The sequence below is a fragment of the Musca domestica genome, unplaced genomic scaffold (genome assembly GCF_030504385.1).
Source record: "Musca domestica strain aabys unplaced genomic scaffold, Musca_domestica.polishedcontigs.V.1.1 2, whole genome shotgun sequence".
Lineage (NCBI taxonomy): Eukaryota > Metazoa > Arthropoda > Insecta > Diptera > Muscidae > Musca > Musca domestica.
In genome coordinates, this window is record NW_026712249.1 from 42,711,795 (window position 1) to 42,736,444 (window position 24,650).

The following is a 24,650-nucleotide window of genomic DNA, read 5'->3' on the forward strand; positions in this document are numbered from 1 at the left end:
TGATCGACACTCTCGTATTTTTAGTGCCAACCTTGCTTTCCAAAATACTCCAGACACAATAGTCCAACGGGTTGGTATCCGGAGATTTTGGTGGCCATTGTTCGCTGGAAATGAATCGAGGAAACTCATTTCGTAACCATTCTTGGGTGGCGCGGAATGGTACGAGACACAAAAGATTTAATAAATCTTTTGTGTCTCGTACCATTGCTCGTTTAAATGCTGGAGTATTCTAACGATAGCCATCTGTGGTTTTCCAGTCAAATATAAAGAAATCACACTATCACGCTTAAATTCCATCACGAGTAACTTTTTTTCTGGAAAATTCTCACCAAAATACTTTTGTACACTTGTAAACGATATAATGAGCTGTCACTGGAATAATTTTAACAGCTGTTGGAGAAGTTGTTTAGAAATGACAGCAGCCTGAAGTTGGTTGCAGGTTTTTCATCTCACCATATTATATTTTCACACCTCATCTTGTGCTGATAGGAATATTGGGACGTTCCGAATTTGAAAGGAATCGAATGCATATTTCGCGTTTTGTAAGAATCATAGTGATTCAAAATGTTGGCTCTTTGTAGGGATGTACCAGAAGAAGCGGTCCGACATATCCCATCTTCATACCAGACCAAAAGTTTTTCATGGGAGTTGTTAATTGGACTTTATGAGGGAGGGTCCATAAGGAGTAGGTGTTTATAAAAACATTGGGGTTTGAGCAATTTGAAGAAAATTGGATACTTGATAGGAATATTGAGACGTGCCAAGTTTGAAAATAATCGAATCCTCATTTCACGTTTTATGAGCTTCATAGTTATTCAAAATTTTTATACTTTATGGGGGAGGTACCAAAATATGTGGTCCGACCTATCCTATCTTCATACCAGACCTAGAGTTGTTAATTGGACTCTTATTTCACATTCAAAAAGCATTGAGATTATCCAACATTTCGACGCTTTATGGAGGACATATATGATGGAGCGGGCCGATATTTTCCATTTCACACCCGGCCTAGCACTGGTAAAAATTATGGGATTTGCAAAGTTTGCACAAAATCGGATGATCGTTTCTTGTTCTATGAGGTATATTATTTGCTCTGAAAATGTTGACCTTTGTGGGGTAGGTAGCAAAAGGTGTGGAGCTATATTGTCCATATTCGAAGTCGATCTAAGTCTTATTTCGGTAAATTAAGTTTAAAGCGAATCTGATACCCCTTCGGGAGCATATTTAATAACTCCTGGGATGAATATCAAAGTCAAAAAAAACAGGAGAACTGATGTGGGTTTACAGATTTCTTCTAATATGGTTCAAGATTTTTGAAAAAGAAAACGCTCAAAGAAAGGAAATAATCATCCAACTCTCTTTAAATTTCACACACCCAACTATTTTTGCTAACGCGAGATTTGTTGTGAGGATGATATATAACTTCTTGTACCTCATCCACAAAGGGTCACAATTTCCAATACTTATGAGATGAAAAAATTGCAACCAACAACGCCCTACAACTGTTAAAATTATTCCAATGACAGCTCATTAAATTTTTTTAGAAACGTATAAAAGCATTTTGGTGAGAATTTTCCAGAAAAAATGTTATTCGTGATGGAGTTTAAGCGTGATAGTGTGATTTCTTTATATTTGGCTGGAAAATCACAAGTGGCTATCGTTAGAACACACCAGCATTTAAACCTGATTAAATCTTTTGTGTCTCGTACCATCGCTCGTTACCGTGATACTTGTAGCGTATCCCGACGTCAATAGTCCAATCCGTTGGACTATTGTGTCTGGAGTTTTTTTGGAAAGCAAGGTTGGCACTAAAAAATACCAATGTATCGATCACCTCAAGGAAGCGCTTCGCCGGGAATGGGCCAAAATACCGCAGAGCAATATTCGGGTAGCGTGTTACGTTTGCATTGGCTGTTTGAAGGCCATAATTCGAAACAAACAGAACAGAAATCTGATATGAATAAGGAATTTATCAAAATTTATGTATTCGAATAAAATTGGATATAAATGATCGATTTATTTTTTTTATCTGTATTATATGAGGTATGAAATTGGAATACCTCGGTCGATTATTGATTTGCTAATAGAAAATGTTCTAATCACAAAAAAGGGACGTACTAATTTGAATTTAATATTTCTCTATAATTTCCAAGTCTATAATAATCTCAGCACACATGCAGGACCACATCCTCTCCATGAAAGTTAATATAACCAAATCGCAAAGTTAATTTTGTATGTCCTCGAAAGCCACAAAAATTTGCACATATCTCATATTAAGCATAGAAAGCAGTCGACGTAGTCCAAATCTGGTACGTTGTAATATTTTTATCAGTCTGAAATGTTGCTCTAAAGAGGGTTATTTGCTACATAAATTTGTTGATTAATTAATACATTTTGGCCGCAGTTCTATCAGAATTGATTTTAAGGACGTTATTATAATATTTCGGTAGTAAATTAATAGAAGTTTGTTTTTGGGAAATTACCACACTTTCCAGACCACCTGTATTCGCCATATGTAATGTCATGTTGTTGCTAATACTTCAAGAGCTTCCGTTGCCATTATTACGTGTTTTGCTGATACCGGTGAGGTTGTTGTTGTTGTTGCTGCTGGCATTGTAATTGTCGTCTAACAGCAGGACATTGTCCGCAATGTGGCAATGAAAAGTTTTGTTGCATACATAACTCACATGCACATGCACATATGTAGCTAAGTATGTACGTGTGTGTATGTCGGTATGAATGTGAATGTCGCGCAGACATGATTTGACTCTTTAAAATTCGATCCTTTAAATCAAAAGCGAGTGCTCAACGAATTTACGATTGTGTAAATGCTCACTACTTCTGTACGCACGATATAAAAAGCACACCATGCCCAGGCAAAGTAATGAATGGGTAAGTGATTACAAACGAACACACATACAAAGAATCGTGAATATGAGGATGACGATGATGATGGCATTGAACATATTCATTTGAAATTTTACTACGACTAACATCGTGTCCATGAATTTTTCCTCGCCTCAATGGTTGGTTGGTCGGTCGGTCATTCATGGAAGTCAGGAGGTATTCTCTGTTTTTTTCCTCCAAAATACGCATCTGTCTATCATTTTGATTCAGTTAACTCTTCAGTTCTCTTGACCACACTGTAAAGGTAGCATAAAGAGCTGCCATATGAGATGAGATGAGCAACCCCATATGCAGTTAATGTAGTTGTGCATCTATGAACGTTTACGACTTATTTTCCGGAAAATTTGACTTGCCTTTTTTATGTCGGTCCCCAGCTCATCAACAGTAGTCAGGCGGCCGGCCGGCCAGCAGTGACTAACGAACGAACGAACACTCACTTCGACGATGTGGCATGAATGTTTTATGTGCTGCCATTTCACATCGAACGTGGATTTTCGCAATTTGACTGCATTAACGTATCATGAGGAATTTGTGTGCGGCGTTTTTTTTTCTCTCAACTTGGTGTGTGTGTGTGAGAGTGCATTAGACATTGGTTGGCTGCTGATGTGGTTTCTAAATGTAGACCAGACAGACAGTTTTGGTCCTGTCTGAGTGATGGACTTATACTTGTTAAAATGGTGTAATTCGAACGTAATATTTGCACTTGCAATGAAAGGTCAAATTAACGCTGAAGTGAATTTGATTTGCCAATAGAAAATGTTCTAATCACAAAAAGGGGCGTACTAATGTGAATTTAATATTTCTCGATAATTTCTATATCTATAATAATATAATATTCTCATACAGGACGCATACAGGACCATTTGTATTATCACATCATCATCTATTTAAAAAAGAGTAGTGAAATAACTAACTGACTTAGAACTAAGGTCCATACGAAACGGCTAAAGCCAAAATCTTGAGATTTTGCACAAGGCCGAGTCTTCGTGCGTAGAAGTGAGTTAAGGCTGAGTCTTTGAAAATTCGTACTAAAAAGGTGTGAGTAGTACTAAAAATTAGCTAGAATTAGCTAGAATTCTAAAAGTTGGAGTGAGTCACCGATGAAGTGCAGGATAGATGTATAATTTGAACATTAGGTTACGAAGAGTTTTGAAATGGTACCATTTGGTATTATGTGAATGGATAGAGCTAAAAACTTGAAATTTGGTATGAGAATCAAGATTGAAAAGTAAAGGAAGTTGGTTTTGAAAATGTGTACAAGTGTGCCAAATGTACTAAATTGTACTCAATTTCGAACACTTAGGTTTACGGTGAACGGATGGAGCTGGAATTTCAAAGTTTTGGCATGGGGATACCTGTTGGAGGTAGGTTCAAGAATTAATGTTTATTATATAAATGTGTACGAAAATTACTAAATGGTAAACAATAAAGTAAGAAGTTAGACATTTTGTATTAGGGTCGCTGTTAATGTGTAGGCTTGACATTGGAGGTGGTTTTTTGTACTATAATTATACTAAAAGTACTAAATAGTACTACATTCTGTATTTGGTCTTAAATCATGAAATTTTATATAATTGTGTTTGTGGTTGAGATTAATGTGTACTACTATATTTGTAAGAAAATTACTAAATTATTTGTTTGGTGAAGGGATAGAGTTGGAATCCCGAATTTTTATATTGAGGTCTCTGTTGGTATCTGGGATTGAGATATAAAGGCGGTTTTAGAAATGTGTACTATAATTGTTCGAAAAGTACAAAACGGTACTAATTTTGATTAAGTCAATTTTATTGAAATCCCTGTTTGTGGTAGAATTGTGATAAAGAAGTGGGTTTTGAAATGTTTTCTGTAAGTGCACCAAATATACTAAATAGTACTATGTTGGGTCCAATTTGGTATTGTTTATCCAATAATAAGAAAATGCTTGAAATCTGTAATGTGGTATTTGGGTCGCTGTTCATGTGTAGCCCGAAAAGTAATACATTTGTTGTTGGTGCTGGAATTCCACAATTTAATATTGAGGTCTCCGTTGGTATCTGGGATCGAGTTGGTTTTTAAAATATGTACTATAATTGTTCGAAAAGTACTAAATGGTACTATATTTGGTATTGGGTAAAGGGGTAGAAATAAAATTATGAAATTTGATACTTAGATAGCTGATGGTTTATATGTTTGAGGTCTGGTGGTGGTTTGGAAATGTGTGCTATATTTGTACTAAAAGTACTAAATTGTACTAAATTTGAAAGCTAAAATTTTGTATTGGTGTGCCTATTGGTGGAACGTTGTAAGAAAAAAAGGACAGTGGGTGAACAGATAGTGCTTGCAAATTTTAAATTTGTATTGGGGTCGCTGTTCATGTGTGGCCTGGAGATATGGAGGTTGGTTCGGAAGTGCGTACTACAATTTACAAAAAGTACTGAATGAAACGATATTTTGCGAATAAAATTCAGAAATATTTAGATTACTGATGGTATCTGTGTTTCAGGTTTGGCGGTGGTTTGGAAATGCTTCCTATACTCTTACTTAATGATACTTATTTTGGATTACACTTAATGTTTAGTTTGTTTCGGATATCGTATATTCAAAATTCGGTATTGTGTGAAGTGATGGAGAGGAAATTCTGATATTTGATATTGAGGCCACGGTTGGAAACTTGGGTTTCCATATAGAGGCGTTGAAATTGAATATTAATAAGGCCTTACACGAACTGTTAGAGCGGATCTAAAATTTTAAGGTGGATTTTCCCGTGACGAAGTAGCGGGTTTGTGGACAATATACTGAAATTGTGTCAAAAGTGCAGATATGAACCAAATTTAAAACAAGTAAAAAACAGTTGTATATCAAAACGTGGACCAATATAGGCGATTTTCTGCCACAGGGGGTAAAAATATAGACAATGTTCTGAAACAGGAGGTAGAACATAACTTTGAATACCGAATTTTTGAACTTTTCCGTCAAAATATCGGGAGTTACAATTATATGGAGGCTATATAGACATATTTCAGTCACAAGAGTTTGAACCTATTACAATATCTAAATACCAAATTTAAAACTATTCTTTTAGAAATTGTGATCAAAATACCGAATATGGGGAGGTACAATTATACGGGGCCAATATGAAAGCGTTGGCCCATATGATTCATCTTCGAACTTGACTGCATGCAAAAGACAACTCAATGCCAAATTTTAGCTTCCAATCACATGCCGTTTGGACTCTAGTGTGATTACAACAGACGGACGGACATGACAAAATCGACTTAGACGTTTACTCTGATCAAGAATATATATACTTTGTTGGGCCTTTGATAATTATTTCAATGAGTTACAAACTTTATATACCGTCCAAATATACAGATATGCTTTTACATTTTTCGCAGAATAATTCGCACTTTATCATATCCGAAGTAGTCATAACCCCATATACTATTTCTGTCAGTATCAAGCAATTCGAGATTCTAACTTCGAAAGGCGCTTTTCCAAAAACAAGGTTATGGCGGAACTCTGATGAAGTCAGACGAAATGTATCTGCCTAGAAACTGACTCATACGTTCCAACTTGTTTTCTTTCTTTTGTTGCTATAAACGGAAGAAAATACAAAGTTATACGATATTCTCACATTTCCTGAAATTTTAAGACTTAATACAACTTTATATAGTTAGAATGACAATTTTTGATCTAAGTACATTTTCAAGAAAAGGGTGTGAAAAACGTTTCCTTCACTACCTTTCAAAGGACACCTATAACACACCTTCGTGCAAATATGTAACTGTGAGCACAAAAACCACTTCGACCATCTTCATAATGAAGTCACAACAACTGACATCATTATGATGTGGTAATACAGCTTGATGTTCTGAAAAAAAAAACTCGAGAAGAATCTTCAACAGAAGCTGTCGTTGATGATGACGGGTGGGTGGTGAGGGTAAAGATTTGAAAAATGTGGAAAACGCTTTGCTTTTTGTGTTTGGCTAAAGGTAACAAGCAGAACAGTAGATAAACATTATGTGATGTCTCGCAACAAAGGTGTAATTGTCAGAAGAGAGAGAGAGAGAAAAAAAAAAAAACAAAGCAGGAAAGGGAAAAAAGAAATACCATCTCGCTATGATTTTTATGATGCCAAGGAAGTAAACTATCGCTGCTGCAGTCGTAGTAACGGAGCCATCATAGCCCCACAAGCTTGGTTGCTGCTGCTGGATGTGTCCTTTTTTTCTGTTGCTTTTGGCTTACCATTCTAATGTCGTGTCTACATTTCTAGGGGTAATTAATGAGCTGTATTTAACTTTTATAAACTGTAACTATGATGCAAGTGGACCATTTTTTCTCTTTTTCGATTTTTTTTCAGATTCGTTTTAGTTGGCATTCATGGCAAGTTGGAAACCATTTCTTATATGTGGTTTATACATTTTCCTCCTTTTACTCTCTCACACACATAGATTTTTTTATGTGTGCAAAATATTTCAAATACTTGGATATTAGAAGTTAGTTAAGTTGAGTTGATTTGAGTAGAGCTACTTACAGTGTATACTCAGGGATATCCTTTTGGAAACCGATGGTGGTACACCATTTGATGCTATGCAGAGATATGAACCCATTTCATTGCGAGAAATTTTTGCTAGTTTCAGTACTTCACCCCGATAAGAGGACACTGTAACGAAGTGCAAAAATAATCATCATCAGAGAGGGAGAGAGAAAAAGTGTAAAGAAGGAGGCGGCCAAAATAAAAGTGTGGTCAAAGTTATAAAATAGTTGAACAAATTATTGTTGAACTATCATTATACGGGTCTTTCGGTTGCAAATTGAATTTAATTACCTAAAGTTTTGGTGCCCACACTGTCTTTGAGAATTATTTCATTTCCATCTTCACGGCGCCAAGTCACAATTGGTTCAGGATAACCACGGGCTCTGCAAATGGGAAGAAAAAGATATGGTAATAAATAATTTATAAATGTGTTACAAAAACGATTTAAAGTAAATTTACAAGAATTCTTTTAAATAACTTAATATTTATTAAAGACACACAGACGGAATTGCTGGGGATACAATTTTGATATTTGGTGTGAATATTATAAGTGTTACATAGCTGAAAGATAATGCGGTTTTGGGTAGATTTTGTGAGACAAAACATTGTTTTTTTTGCCATAGAATGGAGGGCATATTCTTTGGAGAACCTATCAATTTTGCATAAAATATAAAATCTATTAAATGATGCACGTCTGTCTGTTCAAATGCCTGTTGAAATCAAGACAGAGTCCACATAATTTTATGAATAACTCGAAACAATGATGGTTGGAAATTAGGATATATCGCTCCGCATTTATGTGTAGCAACCGTAAACAGTGTCACCTAATTTGCGATGTTTTAGAGGATTTAGTAGCAATTTTCAAATCATAACAATTTATGAAAAACGTGAGCTTCTCAAAACCTGCAGAAAAATGAGAATAGAGACTCATTAGATGGTTATGTCTTATATAGCGGTACATCCTAATATTCGGCATTTCGAAGGTGTCAGTGCCAGTTGCTAACTGATTTGGCTGTAAATTGGAGAATTTGCTTCTCATTAAATAAAAATTTGATAAATGGAAGTGTTTGAAAACTATTTATTATTTCTGTACCCTCAATCATATGGCTAGAGAGGGTATATATCATTTGATAATGCCAAAACGTGCCTCATCGAAATAAAGGTTTTAGACCCTAGGTCTCTTTGGACCAAATCTGTTTCAGGACATTTGAAGTCGATCTAGCGAATGTCCGTCCGCCCGTATTGCTGGCTGGTACGCAGTATAACTCTAAAAAGGAGTGTCCGGATTGGTCAAAACTTGGTGCATCGTAATGTTATTGTCAAACTTAGATCGAGTTCGTATGTGGGAAAAACGGTTTTGGTAGACGAAATTAAAAAAAAAATATTGCACAGAAAGAGAAAGCATATCCCGATTTTGCTCCAACTTTGCAAATCTTAATATTTGCATCAGTGCAAGAACAGGCGCAACAAGCACCTCCCTTTTTTTAAATTAACTTTTATAAAATGTGACGTAAGTTTTCCGTTTTCATATAACTAACATCCCATTATTTCATTAAATTCAATAAAACAGTATATGCAGTGAAGATAGGATATATCGGTCCACTTCTTCTGGCACATCCCCTACAAAGGGTCAACATTTTGTCCAGAAAAGCTCATTAAAAGCGAAGTTCAGACCTGGTAAATCTCAATATTTGTATCAACACAAGATCTGTTATAAAAATAGTACAAATCGGACCATTCCTTTTGGTTCAAGATGTTGAAAAACAAAATCTCAATGAAAAATAATTCTCAAATTTGACACATACTAACATTCTTACTAACACAAGATCTTATGATATACAGGGTGAGATAAAAAGCTGTAACAAAGTAAAACCCCAAATTTTCATATTTGTTTTTAATTTTATTGAATGAAAGCAAAAAATGTCGGAAATGACATCAAATTTTAGAATAAGTTTAGATTTGTTTGAATTGGTCACCTTTGACACTAATTATGGCCTTCAAACTACCAATGAAACCGTCACACGCTGCCCGAATGTTGCTATGAGGCATTCTTGGCGAAGCGATTGCTTGCGGTGATCGACACTTTGGTATTTTTTAGTGCCAACTTGCTTTCCACAATACTCCAGACACAATAGTCCAACGGATTGATATCCGGAGATTTTGGTGGCCATTGTGCGCTGGAAATGAAGCGAGGAACCTCATTTTGTAACCTTTCTTAGGTGCCGCGAGCTGAGTGCGTTGGTGCGGAGTCCTGTTGGAATGTCCAAGGTCTGCGGCCAAATGTTTGCGTACCCAAGGATTTAATACACCCTCCAGATTATTTTCGCAGGCCACGGTCGATTAATACGAGCGGAGAGCGACCATCGGCTGTTATGGCGGCCCACACCATCACCATTACGGGCGTTTGAGTTTTGGTGGCTAACTGCTGGACAAAGAATGTTTTCTCATCGGAGAAAACCAAATTCGGCGCTCACTACTTTCGGCCAAGAGAAGCAACTTTTAAGCTCCGTTGAGTTTATTTTCTTTCTATTGCGGTGTAAGTTCTTGCACTTTTTGAAATTTCAATGGCTTTACCCCGAGCTGATTTTTCAATATGTGCCGAATGGAATATTGCGATATATTCAGCTCACGAGTCATTTTTAGGACACTGCGACGCTTCTTTACATCTGCTGATGTTGCTGTTATCTTCCGTCCACTTTCTTGACGTCGGGCTACGCTACCAGTATCACAGTAATGAGCGGTAACGACACAAGATTTATTCACATTTAAATGCTGGAGTGCTGTAAAGATAGCCACTTGTGGTTTTCCAGTCAAATATAATGAAATCACACTATCATGCTTGAATTTCATCACGAATAACTTTTTTTCTGGAAAATTCCATTTGTGCACAATCAACTTGAAATCGAGTAAAAATATATATATGAGCTATATCCAAATCTGAAATGATCTCGGAAAAATATTTCTGAGATGTATTTGATATATTTCTCCGAATATCGTTGTTACGGAGTGCATATTACGGCTGTGGAGGAGAAAATTAACAAATCGGAAGAAGGCTTAATTTGGTCGTATATGCAAAATTCCATACTATTTAGGCTGATATTGCACGTTTGGTGCACAATAAAAGGCAAATCGGACGAAAATAAATATAGGATCGATTATCTCCAATTTCAATAGGGTTCATACAAATAACTTGTGCAAAATTTCATGTTTACAAAAAATCATGGACAGACAGACCTATATGCACAAATCGACTCAGAATGTGATTCTATGCATATCATCAAAAGGAACTATGGGTTAATCTCGTTTCCTTTTGCCTGTTACAAACAAATTCAAACAAGTAAAAAAGTGCAAATTCTTTGAATACCCTCCACCATTTGGGACGAATTTGGCAATTTTTAAAAACGATAAAATCAGTTAATTAATGTAGTTGTTATATTAGGGTCTATAGGACGACATGGACCTGCATAGGTAACTTTTGTTATAAGCCATTACAATATTCAAATGCGAAACTTAAAAAAAATCGGTGAATAATGTAGCTAAAATCATCAAAATACCGAATATCTGGAGGTACCATTATATGGGGGCTATACGAAGACGTGGACCTGCTCAGACAATTTTCTGTCTTAGGCTGTAGTATTCATTACGAACTTCAAATACCAAATTTGAAACAATTCCGATGAATGATGTCGATAAAATCATCAAAATACCGAATATCGGGATGTATCGTTATATGGGGGCTATACCAAAACGTGAACCTACATGGCCCATTTTCAATACCAGAAGTCCTGCAAAGATAATGTACATTTGAGTACAATTTTATTGATCTACTTCATTTCGTTCGGAAGCTAGAGTGATTTCCACAGACGGACGGACATCGCTAAATCGACATAGAATTTTATGCTGATTAAGAATATATATACTTTGTGGGGTTTAAAATGTACATTTCGAGGAGTTACAAATGGAATGACAAACTTAATATACCCTCCATACAATGGTGGAGGGTATAAAAAGACATGATACCCTGACCATCTTGTGATATAGGGTATAAAAAAATCAAATAAATATTAATAAATAAACATTTATGGAAATTAATGGAATTTGTATATGTCAATAAGACGTAACGGTTTTTATGATATATTCATTATTAATCCCAAAATTATTATACAATTACCTAAGCGGCATGTGAACTTTAGCTAATCGTATTAACATTTATTATTCCAACTACATTGAACGAAATTTCTCTGGCTAGTTTTATTTCCGCTTCGACTGGTGACAGCTATTTTTACAGCTACGTTTTTACGAGTGTTAATTAAATAAAAAGCCTTCTGCGAAAGAGCCAAAGAAAATTGAGCAAAAGACGACATCAAGCAGAAGATTGTTGATGGCATTAAAGCAGATTTTTATAGTTACAAATAACATAAATCAACAAATAAAGCTAACCAGAATCCATTGAAAATACACACTCCAGCAGTGGTTGGAAGGCTGGCAGGCAGACAGACAGACAGAAAGAGAGAAAATAAACTGACCCGTACGGGTTGTAAATTTTCCGTTTGTGTGAGTTTGGTAGGGTCGACAACAATATACGAAAATAAAATAAATGTTTTTATGGCCTTTTTCTCGCACTTTATCGCTCACACCATTCTTCGTAAGCACTCACACACACACATACTCTCTCATATTAAACAACCCAAACGGCATTGAGTTACTTAACCTCCGACCTCCCCGAGTGGGACTGGAGTCAAAGCAACAGTGATCAACTACCAACCGCAAAAAGTAAGGAAGTGAATAACACGGAAACGTAAATCAAAAAGAATGAAGTGTCATTTAATTTGTTGACATTACTACCCAAAAAGGAGAAAGGAAAAATGAAAAAAAAAAAAACAACAACGGCCAAACAAAGGACAATATCGACCAACTTGTATTTTGTGGCCAACAATCACATCTCGAAGACCAATGACTGGTAAAAAAAAGCTTAAAAAAGAAAAAAAAAAAAAAACAGAAAACGAAATCCAGAAGATTACTTAACGATAATGCGTTAAAAACTTTGTCCAACTTGTTCGACTGTTGGCTATGGTGTGTAAAACAATAGCAAAGGATTTGTCTTGGACTAACACCACCCCCATCCCCAACCCCTACCATTGGCCCGACTACAGAAATGAATGGTGGCATGAAGTGTCGCAGATAATTCCAAATGATTAGTATAGATTTTCACAAGAATGTAGATAATAGTAATGGACTCTGGCATGTTATTGCTGTCGTTTCATTTGCTGCTTTCCGGACTTTATATGAGACGTTCTAGAGTAAAAGGAGAACAATTGACTTTCGACGTTGTAGAGAGTTTATCAAGGGTTTTCCATAGATTTGATAAAATTTATTTAGGTGTATTGTGGTTTCGATCTACCTCAATTTATCTGGGGCATTATATTTAAGAAAATTTATAAGGATTTTATCAAAGCTATGTCTTAATCTGAGCTGAGATTTCTCAAGGAATCTGAACTTGAATTTCAGTAATACATGAGTCCACTGTCTCCTGAATCATTCGAAATTTGTAATCTACAACTAAATCTAGTCTACTACACGATTTTTGGTATATCTATTCTATATGTGGATTTAAATAGCTCAATGAGTCTAGATAATTAATCTCCCTGTAAAACTTATTTAATTTGGTTTTCTCCATTTATAGGTCTAGAATAACAGTAGAGACCTAGGAAATTAAAAAATACGATATAAGTTAAAGCCTAGTATAGCTCGGATTAATTTTGCAAATGAGAATTTGAACTGAATTTTCATCAACGCCCAGGCGAAACTTTTTTTACCAACGCGTAGGCGAAACAGCTGTAGCTGGAATCTTAAAATTTTACATATACAGGGTGAGATAAAAAAACTGAAACAAAGTCAAAAGCCATAATTTTTACTTTTTTTAATTTTATTGAATGAAAGCAAAAAATATCGGAAATAGCATCAAATTTTGGAATAACTTTAGATTTGTTCGAATTGATCACCTTTGGCACGAATTATGACCTTCAAACGGCCAATGAAACCGTCACACGCTGCCCGGTATTTTCGCCCATTTCCGGCGAAGCTCTTGCTTGAGATGATCGACACTTAGGGATTTTTTAATGCCAACCATGCTTTCCAAAATACTCCAGACACAATGGTCTTACGAATTGGTATCCGGAGATTTTGGTGGCCATTATGCGCTGGAAATGAAGCAAGTAACCTAATTTTGCAACCATTCTTGGGTGGCGCGTGCTGAGTGCGATGGTGCTGACCCTGTTGGAATGTCCAAGGTCTGCGGCCGAATTGTTAGCCCAAGACTTTAATACACTCTCCAGAATATTTCGCGATAATATTCGGCATTTATTCTAATGCCACGGTCGATTAATACGAGCGGAGAGCGACCATCGACTGTTATGGCGGCGTACACCATCACCATTGCCGGTGCTTGAGTTCTCGTGGCCAACCGAAGGTGCACATTTTTAGCTGACCTCTTCGGCAAGTAAACACGATCATTTTGTTTGTTTACAAACTGCTGGACATCGAATGTTTTCACATCGGCCAAGCGAAGCAACACTTTAACTCTTTTGAGTCTATTTTCTTTCTGTTGCGGTGTAACTTCTTACACTTTTTGGAATTTCAATGGCTTTATCCCGAGCTCATTTTTAAATATTTGCCGAATGGAATATTGCGATATGTTCAGCTCACGTGCCATTTATCGGCCACTGCGACGATGGTTTCGACCAAGTAGCTTCTTTACTTCTCGGACCATTTCTGCTGATGTTGCTGTTTTCTTCCGTCCACTTCCTTGACGTAGGGCTACGCTAACAGTATCACGGTAATGAGCGATGGTACGAGACACAAAAGATTTATTCACATTTACATGTTGGAGTGATCTAATGATAGCCACTTGTGGTTTTCTAGCCAAATATAAAGAAATCACACTATCACGCTTAAATTCCATCACGAATAACTTTTTTTATGGAAAATTCTCACCAAAATGCTTTTGTGTGCTTGTAAACAATATAATGAGCTGTCACAGGAATAATTTTAACAGCTATCGGATGAGTGGCTTAGAAATGAGTGCAGTCTGAAGTTGATTGCAATTTTTTTATCTCATCCCCTACTGTATATTTATTGGGCGATCTGAATTGGAATCTTCCACAGAGCTGAGCGGTATCTTGATAAAAAAAATCATTTGTTTGGTCTATGGACGAACCCTATTGAAATTGGAGATAATCGGTCAAAATTTAGATATAGCTCCCATATATACCTTCGATTTGCCTTTTATTGTGTACCAAACGTGTAATATCAGCCCGGATAGGACATACAACCAAATTAGGCCTGAAAATAAGTATGCCAAATTTGATTGAAGACGGTTCACATATAGCTATAGCTTCCTCCGTAACCGTAATATGAACTCTGTAGCAACAAAATTTGGAGAGATATATCAAATACAGCTCAGAAATATATTTGCTAAATTTTATCGATAATGGTTCAGATTTGGATATAGCTCCCATATATAACTTCGTCCGATTCAACTTTTATTGTGCACTGAACGTTAAATATTTGTCCAAATGGGATGGCACATACGACCGAATTGAGTCTAGAAGCTAGTATGTCAAATTTGGTAGAGATTGGTTGAGATATAGGTATAGCTCCCATATATAATGTTCATCCGATTTGTTATATTTGTTACCCACAGCCGTAATATGCACTTCGTAACAACGATATTCAGGGAAATATATCAAATACAGCTCAGAAATATCTTTGCCAAAGTTTATGGAGATCGGTTCCGATTTAGATATAGCTACCATATATCCGTCGGACCCGCCCGACTTTAACACTTTCTTTACTGTTTTTATACTCTCAGCCATATGGCTACAGAGGGTATATATCATTTGATACGGTCAAAACGTGCCTAGTCGAAATAACGGTTTTAGAGCCTAGGTCTCTTTTGACCAAATCCGTTTCAGAACATTTGGAGTCGATCTAGCGATGTCCGTCCGTCCGTCTGTCTGTCTGGCTGGTGCGCACGATAACTCTCGAAGGGATTATCCGATTTGGTCCAAACTTGGTACATCGTAATATTTTTGTCAAACTTAGATCCAGTTCGGAGATGGGTAATATCGGTCCACTCCTTCTGGTACCTCCCCCACAAAAGTTCGAAATTTTCAAAAAAATTAAATTTTTGCACAGAAAGAGAAACGGTAATCCGATTTTGCTCCAACTTTGCAAATCTTAATATTTGCGTCAGTGCTAGGTCAAGTGTGAAAATGGACAATATCGGTCCACTCCATCAAGTACCTCCCCCACAAATGGTCAAAATTTTGAATAATTACATCTCTTATAAAATGTGATATAAGAGTCCGATTGTCATCAAATTTCACACATGCCAATATTTATGTTAACCCAAGGTCTGATGTTAAGATGGAATATATCGGTCCATTCCTTCTGGTACCTCCCCCACAAATGGTCGAAATTTGAAAAAAACATATATTGTTTGCACAGAAAGAGAAACGATAATCCGATTTTGCTCAAATTTTGCAAATCTTAATATTTGCGTCAGTACTAGGTCAAGTGTGAAAATGGACAATATCGGTCCACTCCATCAAGTACCTCCCCCACAAATGGTCAAAATTTTGAATAATTACATCTCTTATAAAATGTGATATAAGAGTCCGATTGTCATCAAATTTCACACATGCCAATATTTATGTTAACCCAAGGTCTGATGTTAAGATGGAATATATCGGTCCATTCCTTCTGGTACCTCCCACACAAATGATCGAGATTTTCAAAAATATATATTTTCTGCACAGAAAGGGAAGCAATTTCGCACATACAAGCATTTTTGCTAACACCAGATCTGTTGTGAAGATGCTATATATCTGCGAACACTTGCTGGTACCTCACCCACAAAGGGACACAATTTTCAATATTTTTATCTGTCATAAATTGCAAAAAAAAAAAAACTCAGAGATTCTTTACAATTGATTTATCCATCTGCTATTATAATATTTATATCATATTCATTTATGTCCGATACGAAATTAACAATATTGAACCATTCTTTCAAAACCCACTCCATAGAGGGTGAAGAGGGCTGAAGGTATACATCTGTCGGCAAAACCGACTGATACTTTTTTACTTGTTTATTTAATTTTGGGCAAAATCATAAAAATACCGAATATTGGTACTATGTTACTATCATAAAGGGGACCTGGACCTTTATAGACAATGTTACGATACAAACTAGAAATACCAAATTTTAGACAAATTTGACTATAGTAAAATTTAGACATTTTTTGCCACCGAAGAAGCCGTTACAAACAACAATTTCGTGAAAAATGTGGCTAAAATCATCAATATACCAAATACCGGTAGGAGGTTTTATATGGGGCTATTTGAAAACGTATCCGAGACATAATTGGCATATGATGTTATACTAAACATGAGTATTTTGGTATTATAAACGGAATCACAAACGTTCTTCTGTGCTATTTGTAATATACACATTAATCTTTAAGATTTAATAATTTTTCTTGTCAATTGCTTCTGAACCACCTCATATGGCTGCCGTTCAAATCGTATGTAATAAATATAAATGTTTTTATATTTGTCTCATTTAAACTCAGTTGACTGGAGGTTAGACCATTTCATTTGCAGTCTTTGTTTTGTGATAATGGCACTCTGTGTGAGTGTATGTGTGTGCCTTTGTGTGTGTCTGCGAGTTAGTTGCCAATTCACTTTTGGAAAAATTTATTGGCCTAATTATGTGTGTGTTAATTGAATTATGTTGTTTTAATGAGTCTTTAATTTGTGGTCAGTCTCTGTCATCTGTAATGGAGTGCCGTTTCATTGTCTGGCAAATGAACGTCTGTTTTTTCAATTTTTGAAAAATTTCAAACTAATTAAATATGTTAAATAAGTTATGTTGATGGCTTTGTTACCACGAAGTGTTAATTATTTAATGACTAATTTTAAAATCCATATGCAATTTTATAATAAATTATAGATGTATGTCGATGTGTGGTGTCATTTAACTTACCTACATGTCAGCCGAACTGCACTACCTTCGGGTACAATGACATCAGATGATGTGTCTTCTGTTACGAAATCAGGTGGTATTACCACATCAAGGTAACCGATCTGTAAAAGCAAAAAGAGGAGGTTATTAGAAGATATATCGGAAATGTTAATTAAAATTAATTTTATAACTTTTGTGAAATCAATCTTTATGGCAGAATGACATTTTTTTATCCCGAAATAAGAAAAACTGATCAGTTTTGGACGATTTTGATCCAATTTGTTGGTTTTATTCAGGATTCTCTGAACGTTATTATTTTAAGGTAACATGAGATACACCACCAAAGTAATACAGTTAGATGAAAAAACTGCAAGCAACTTCAGACTGCTGTCATTTCTAAGCTACTCGTCCGACAGCTGTTATATTTATTTCAGTGACAGCTCATTATATTATCTACAAGCGCATAAAAGCATTTTGGTGAGAATTTTCCAGAAAAAAAGTTATTCGTGATGGAATTGAAGCGTGATAGTGTGATTTCTTTATATTTGACTAGAAAACTACAAATGACTATCGTTAGAGCACTCCAGCATTTAAATGTGAATAAATCTTTCGCGTCTCATACCATTGCTCGTTACCGTGATACTGGTAGCGTAGCCCGACGTCAAGGAAGTGGACGGAAGAAAACAGCAACATCTGCAGAATTGGTTCGAAAAGGTAATGAAGCGACTTGATCGAAACCCGTGTCGTAGTGGCTTAAAAATGGCTCGTGTGCTGAACATATCGCAATATTCTATTCGGCAAATATTGAAGAATGAGCTCGGAGTAAAGCCACTGAAATTCCAAAAAGTGCAAGAACTTACACCGCAACAGAAAGAAAATAGACTCAAAAGAGTCAAAGAGTTGCTTGGCTTCGCTGAAAGTGGTGAAATGGCGAATTTGGTTTTCTCCGATGAGAAAACATTCGCTGTTCGGCAGTTTGTAAACAAAACAAAATTATCGCGTTTACTTGCCAAAGAGGTCAGCAGAAAATGTGCACCTTCGGTTGGCCACCAGAACTCAAGCGCCGGCCATGGCGATGATGTGGGCCGCCATAAGAGCCAATGGTCGCTCTCCGCTCGTATTAATCGATCGTGGCATCAGAATAAATGCCGAATATTATCGCGAAAATATTCTGGAGTGTATTAAAGCCTTGGACACGCAAACATTTTGGCCGACTGCAGACCTTGGACATTCCAACAGGACTCAGCACCATCGTACTCAGCACGTGCCAACCAAGAACGGTTACAAAATGAGGTTCCAATCCCTTCGACTATTGTGTCTGGAGTATTTTGGAAAACAAGTTTGACACAAAAAAATGCCAAAGTGTCGATCATCTCAAGCAAGCGTTTCGTCGAGAATGGATTAAAATACCGCAGAGCAATATTCTGACAACGTGAGACGGTTTCATTGGCCGTTAGAAGGCCATAATTCCTACAATTTGATTCTATTTCCGACATTTTTGGCTTTCATTCAATAAAATTTAAAAAAAAAATGTAAAAATTATGGCGTTTGACTCTGCTGCAGTTTTTTATCCCACCCTGTATATATTAATTAAATCAGGGAAACACCGGATGTGTATTTACAAAAACGATGTAAAACGGCGTTAAGTTCAGTCAGACCTAATTTTTTATGCCCTCTATCATATTAATTTATAACTTTTATGAAATCAATTATCTTTGGTTATTTCAAATCCGAAGCTCTTTGTGGCAGAATGACATTTTTTTTATCCCAAAATAAGAAAAAAATGATCAGTTTTGGACATTTTTGATTCAAATTGTTGGTTTTATTCAGGGTTCTCCGAAAATTATTTCAAGGTGTCATAGGATAAATCACCAAACTAATATATATACCTTCATAATACGTTGAAAGGTCCAATTATTATATATAAACATTGTTTAAATTTTAGATTTATTTCCATCTATATAAATGTATTACCCAGTATCCCTCCTCCCAACATTGACCACTTTCTAACCTTGAATTTTGTTATTCCATTGAATTCATTTCGAAAGACTGCTTACATCTTCTTACATTGGATTACATATCACATTTGTACAATAAACTTAACCCCACTTCAAATGATTATTGTGTAAAATATATGCTTATGCTATCCCACACCACCCCTCTACCCATCTATTATCCCCCGAGATGTCCAGTTAGTTACGATTCATGTCCAGTCATACATACATAAATATGAAGGTAAAAATAGATGTTATTCTACGAAAGACGATTACAAACTTTACCATTACCAAGCGGCTACATCGAGTGAAGGACATTTCGAAAAAAAAGGACAAACATGAAAAATATTGTGTTCACACACCACACATATGTTAGTAAGAGTTTATATATGTATGGACCCTGTGAACACACACACACACACACGTAACATATATTAGCAAGAGTTTATATATGTATGGACCCTGTGAACACACACACACACATTCATACGATAGTGTATGTATTTACAATTTCATTCCATTATGTTGATATAAAAATTAAGGAAGCATGAAATACATTTTATTGGCACCATAAACTACGCTTCGTTGGTCATTCAAGTGTTTATGTTTATTTAAGATTTTTGTTGTTGTTGTAGTTTTCCCTTTTTCCTCTTCTGTTATGTTATTTTGTGACCAGAGTGTTGTACCGGAAAGTGTACCACAAAATACGTAAGGCATTTAATGTTGGTTTTTTGCAACAACATTGACAGTTTTCTCTTGTTATTTAATCAATATTTGGGAATCAAGTAAGGGTGAAAATGAACTCTTTAAAATATACAACAAGGTGAAACATTCTTGAGTATGAATTGATTAGTACTTTCAATTCTTGGCTATGGCTTCTTTGTTAATAAATATACTACGATTGGAATAAGCAATTTTTCCAAAATAGGATTTTTTAATTCTGTTCATATCCACATCTCTAACAAAGTTATAAATTATTGCAATTAATTTACATGGAAGAAGGACATTGAATATTTTAACTTAAATTTAGGTATTTAAAAAAACATACCATCCAAGTAAACAATTAATATTTTAATTGTACCCTACAGCAGTACTCTGAGTATTTCAGAATATTTTTTTCCGGACCTGGAGTCTTATTCCATAAAAACGATGACGATTATCTTTACTTGATAAAAGTTTTAATTTCACAGTTTCATAAAACAAGAATTGAGCCCTGTTTACTATTGTGTAGCTTTTAATTACTTAAATACAGTCATAATTGAACTGGTAACACCCAAAGCTTCCCTTCAACGTTTTGCTACTAATGTTCAGAAATAATTTAATTTAATATAAATAATTATTAAAAAAAACATTTCTTAAAAAAAAAAAATCTGAACCACTTAGTTATTTCCAATATTAGCATTAGATATTACTACCTGTGATTTTTTGCATGTTAAATAGAAATACCTTCCGGAGCGAACACTCTAAAATTAATTTATTAAAAAATCTTAAAAGCAAAACTTTAATAGAGCCACGACTCGAGAATGTTCAAAGAGTCCTTGAAAAATACTTTTAATAAAAACTCCACAAAACTCTTTGGAAGCAGTAAGTTCTTAAGGAGGAGGATTTTCTTTCCTCCTAAAAGATTTTATTTTCAATAAAACACAATAAATAGTAGGGAAGTTTTTGTAATTATTAAATCCAGTAAAAAAAGGTCAAAAGTCGGGTGGAGCCGACTACATGATGCCCTACACAACTTTGCATATCTAGTTGTGCTACCCGCAAAAAACGTTTATATTGGCAATTCATGTGAGTGGAAAAAATCCATCCAATTTAGACTGATATATATTTAGTGAAGTCGGATAAAAATATGTATGGAAGCTATATTCAAATCTGAATCGATCTCCATAAAATTTGGCAGATGTATTTCTGAGCTGTATGAGATATCTGGTATCAAATATCATTGTTTTGGAATGCATATTGCGAATGTGTGGGACTTAAACACCAAATCTGGTCAAACCAATAAATAGGAGCTATGTCTGTATCTTAATCGATTTTCACCAAATTTGAAATACTTGCTTCTAGGCTGAATTCGATCGGCTGTGCCGAAATACATCCTAGCTGGTGATTGTGAAAAATCTCAGTATAAATCGACTCATAATGTGATTCTATAAATATCATCAAAAAGAACTATGAGTCAATCTCGGTTTCTTCTGCATGATGCAAAGAAATGCACAAATACCCTGCCTCCTGTGCATCAGTGTTGCGTAGGGTACAGATTTTTTATAAAACCATAATTCCTGTTGACAAACTTATTTAATTTTTTTTATTGTTATGTTAAGATTATTCGACCTATATCTTTATATGCATTTTTTTGAAAAATATTTTTTATAAATCCACAAATTAATGTGAAACATCCTTAAATAGAAATTGGAAAAATTTTATCGATAAAACCACAATTTTTGATGTGAAAACAGTTGAAAATTATTTTTCATAAAACCACGATTCTTCTTTAAAAAAAAGTTGTTATGACTACGATTCTTGATGAGCAAAACCCTTGATTTTTCATGAAATCATGATTCGTAGTAAGACAGTCCTCGAAAATATTATTATTACATTACGAGTTTTAGTGAATAAGCCCTAGAAGATATTTTTATGAAATCACAAAATATAATACTATTTTAAATAAAAGCACCATTCTTGGAAGTCTTTGAAACGTATTCTTATTTAAACCACCATTCCTGGTGAAGAACTATCTGGAGAAGGTTTGTTATAAAACTACGATTTTTGAAAATATTTTTTATAAAAGCACGTTTTTCTACGAAAATATGATTTATTAAATTAAGTTTCCTAGCGAAGTTCTATAAAAACAGGTTTTTATAAAACCACAATTCTTTGTGGAAAAGTCCTTGAAAATATTTTTTAATAAACCAAAATTTCTCGTGAAGTTAAATAAATTAAAAAACCACTATTCTTGGTGAGAGAGTCCTTAAAAATATATATATTATTAATAAGAACACTATTCTGTTTTTGAAAAATGATTTTTTATAAAACCACGATTCCTGGAAAAAGACCTTAAAAATAGTTTTTATAAAATAAATTTAATTTTTCTTATCATAAATCTTGAGGAGATATCCTTGAAAACATTTTTTTTTAAATCAAAATATATTTTTAATATGACCACTATTCTTGATTCAAAAAATCCTTGAAAAATATATTTTAATAAAAACAAGGTCCTTGGCGCAAAGGCCTTAAAAAAATGTTATGAAATCACGATTCTTGGTAACACATCTTTTGAAAAAATATTTTTAACAAATGTACTATTTTGTGTATTGTTCTTTAAAACATTTTAAAATTCCACGATTTCTGTGAGGAAGTCCTTGATCAAAAATATTTTAAATAAAACCATGATATTTATAGAGAACAACGAAACGAGTCCTCAAAAAAAAAAAAAAAAATAAATAAATAAATAAATAAAAAAAAAATAATGATAAAATAATAAAAAAAATTGAAAAACGAATAATAAAAAAATTGAAAAACGAAATAAAACTGCTATTCTTGCAGAGAGAAAAGAATGTGAGAAAATACTTAAAAATATATAAAATAAGTTTTCTTTCTTATTTTATTTTGGCTTGAGGTCAGTAGAATAAAAAACAATTAATTTTGTTTCATCATTGACACTGAATTTGTATGAATTTGTAAAAACATAAAATTCACAATGGAATGTGAATCGGACCTCCAATTACCATACCTTGACGCTGTTGTAATAAGACAAGGCAACCTTCTATTTCTAGGCTGGTATCAAAAACCTACGTCTTCAGGAAGATTAATAAATTTCCATTCCAAACATCCACGTAGAATCAAGGTAAATACAGCCACTAACTTTATTCAGAGAGTTCTAAACATCAGCGACGTCAAATTTCATTCTGATAATATTAACAAAATCAATAATATCTTAAAGATGAACGATTTCCCTGAAAATACGATTAACCAACTTATAAGACACGTGAGATACAAAAGACTGGACAATATTGAACAAAAACCAGAAAAAAATTTACAAACCTTCCACTTATATACGTGGCTTTTCAGAACGTTTCTCTTATTCAAATTTGTACAATAAAGAAAAATATCAGTTAGCATTGAGAAGTACCAACACTAACAACAATTTTTTCAGCAGAACAAAATCAAAAACTCCTCAAGATGACAAATCCAATGTTGTATACAAAATAAAATGCAATGGCGACGGATCCAACGTATGCAATAAAGTATATGTTGGGACAACAAAAACAAAATTAAAAACAAGGTTAAGTGGTCATAAATCTTACCAAAAAGCTAAAGACAAACCTCTTGAACAGAAAACAGCACTTGCCGCACACTGTGCAACAACCGGACATACTCCTAATTTTAAAAATGTTGACATATTAACACAAGAGAACAATTACAAGCGAAGATACATGTTGGAAATGCTTTACATAATTAATGTCCCTATTGAAAATAGAATGAATTACAAATCAGACACAGAACACTGTGCGCAAATTTATAGAAACACAATAGAAAGACACCGAAAAGTTTAGTCTGAAAATCTCTGTAATGTGATGTGGAAGTGAAATTGTTTTTAAGAATATAAACAAATGTAATTATTATAATTGTTAATTATGTTTAAAAAATTTTTAAAATATTTAAATGCATGTTATTTGTTTTTTAAAGTTCAATCCCTGATGAAGATCGTCGATGCCGATCGAAATATTGGAAATAAAATTATGAAACAAAATAAAATAAGAAAGAAAACTTGAGTCCAAAGGTCAACTAAAAAACCACACAAACATATAAAATAAGGATATTAAAAATATCTAAGATTCTTTGTGAGGAAATCCAATAATTATATATTCAATTCAACTAACAACCTTGATATTTGTTGGAGAAGACCTTGAAAAACATTTCTTATAGAAACTAGATTCATGGCCATAAATATATAAATATTTTATATAGAACCGACATTCAAAGCCAGGAACACCTTAAAAGTTCATAGAAAACGATTAAAATTTTGTTTTAATAAAACCAAGATTCTTGGCCAAGAAGTGCTTTATAAAATGGGTTAAAAGTTTGTAAACAGGAACTTTTTAAAAATATCCTACAAATCTTAGAACTTGGTCAAAAAAAAAAATGAGATCAAATACTGATCCGATTTCTCTAAATTAGAAGCAGTTGTTTGAAATAGGATATTTGC

The 24,650-nt window shown here is 34.5% G+C and overlaps 1 protein-coding gene across 1 annotated transcript in view; it reads right to left on the reverse strand.

The window, feature by feature from the left end:
• Positions 1–24,650, reverse strand: part of LOC101897114 (lachesin) — a 117,302-nt gene that overhangs the window by 35,703 nt on the left and 56,949 nt on the right. Inside the window, exons 4-6 of the mRNA XM_059122184.1 lie at positions 17,472–17,572; positions 7,715–7,806; positions 7,421–7,549 (exon numbers count right to left, since the gene is read on the reverse strand). Of these exons, the coding sequence (XP_058978167.1) occupies positions 7,421–7,549; positions 7,715–7,806; positions 17,472–17,572 (322 nt within the window). The remainder of the gene's footprint in view (positions 1–7,420; positions 7,550–7,714; positions 7,807–17,471; positions 17,573–24,650) is intronic.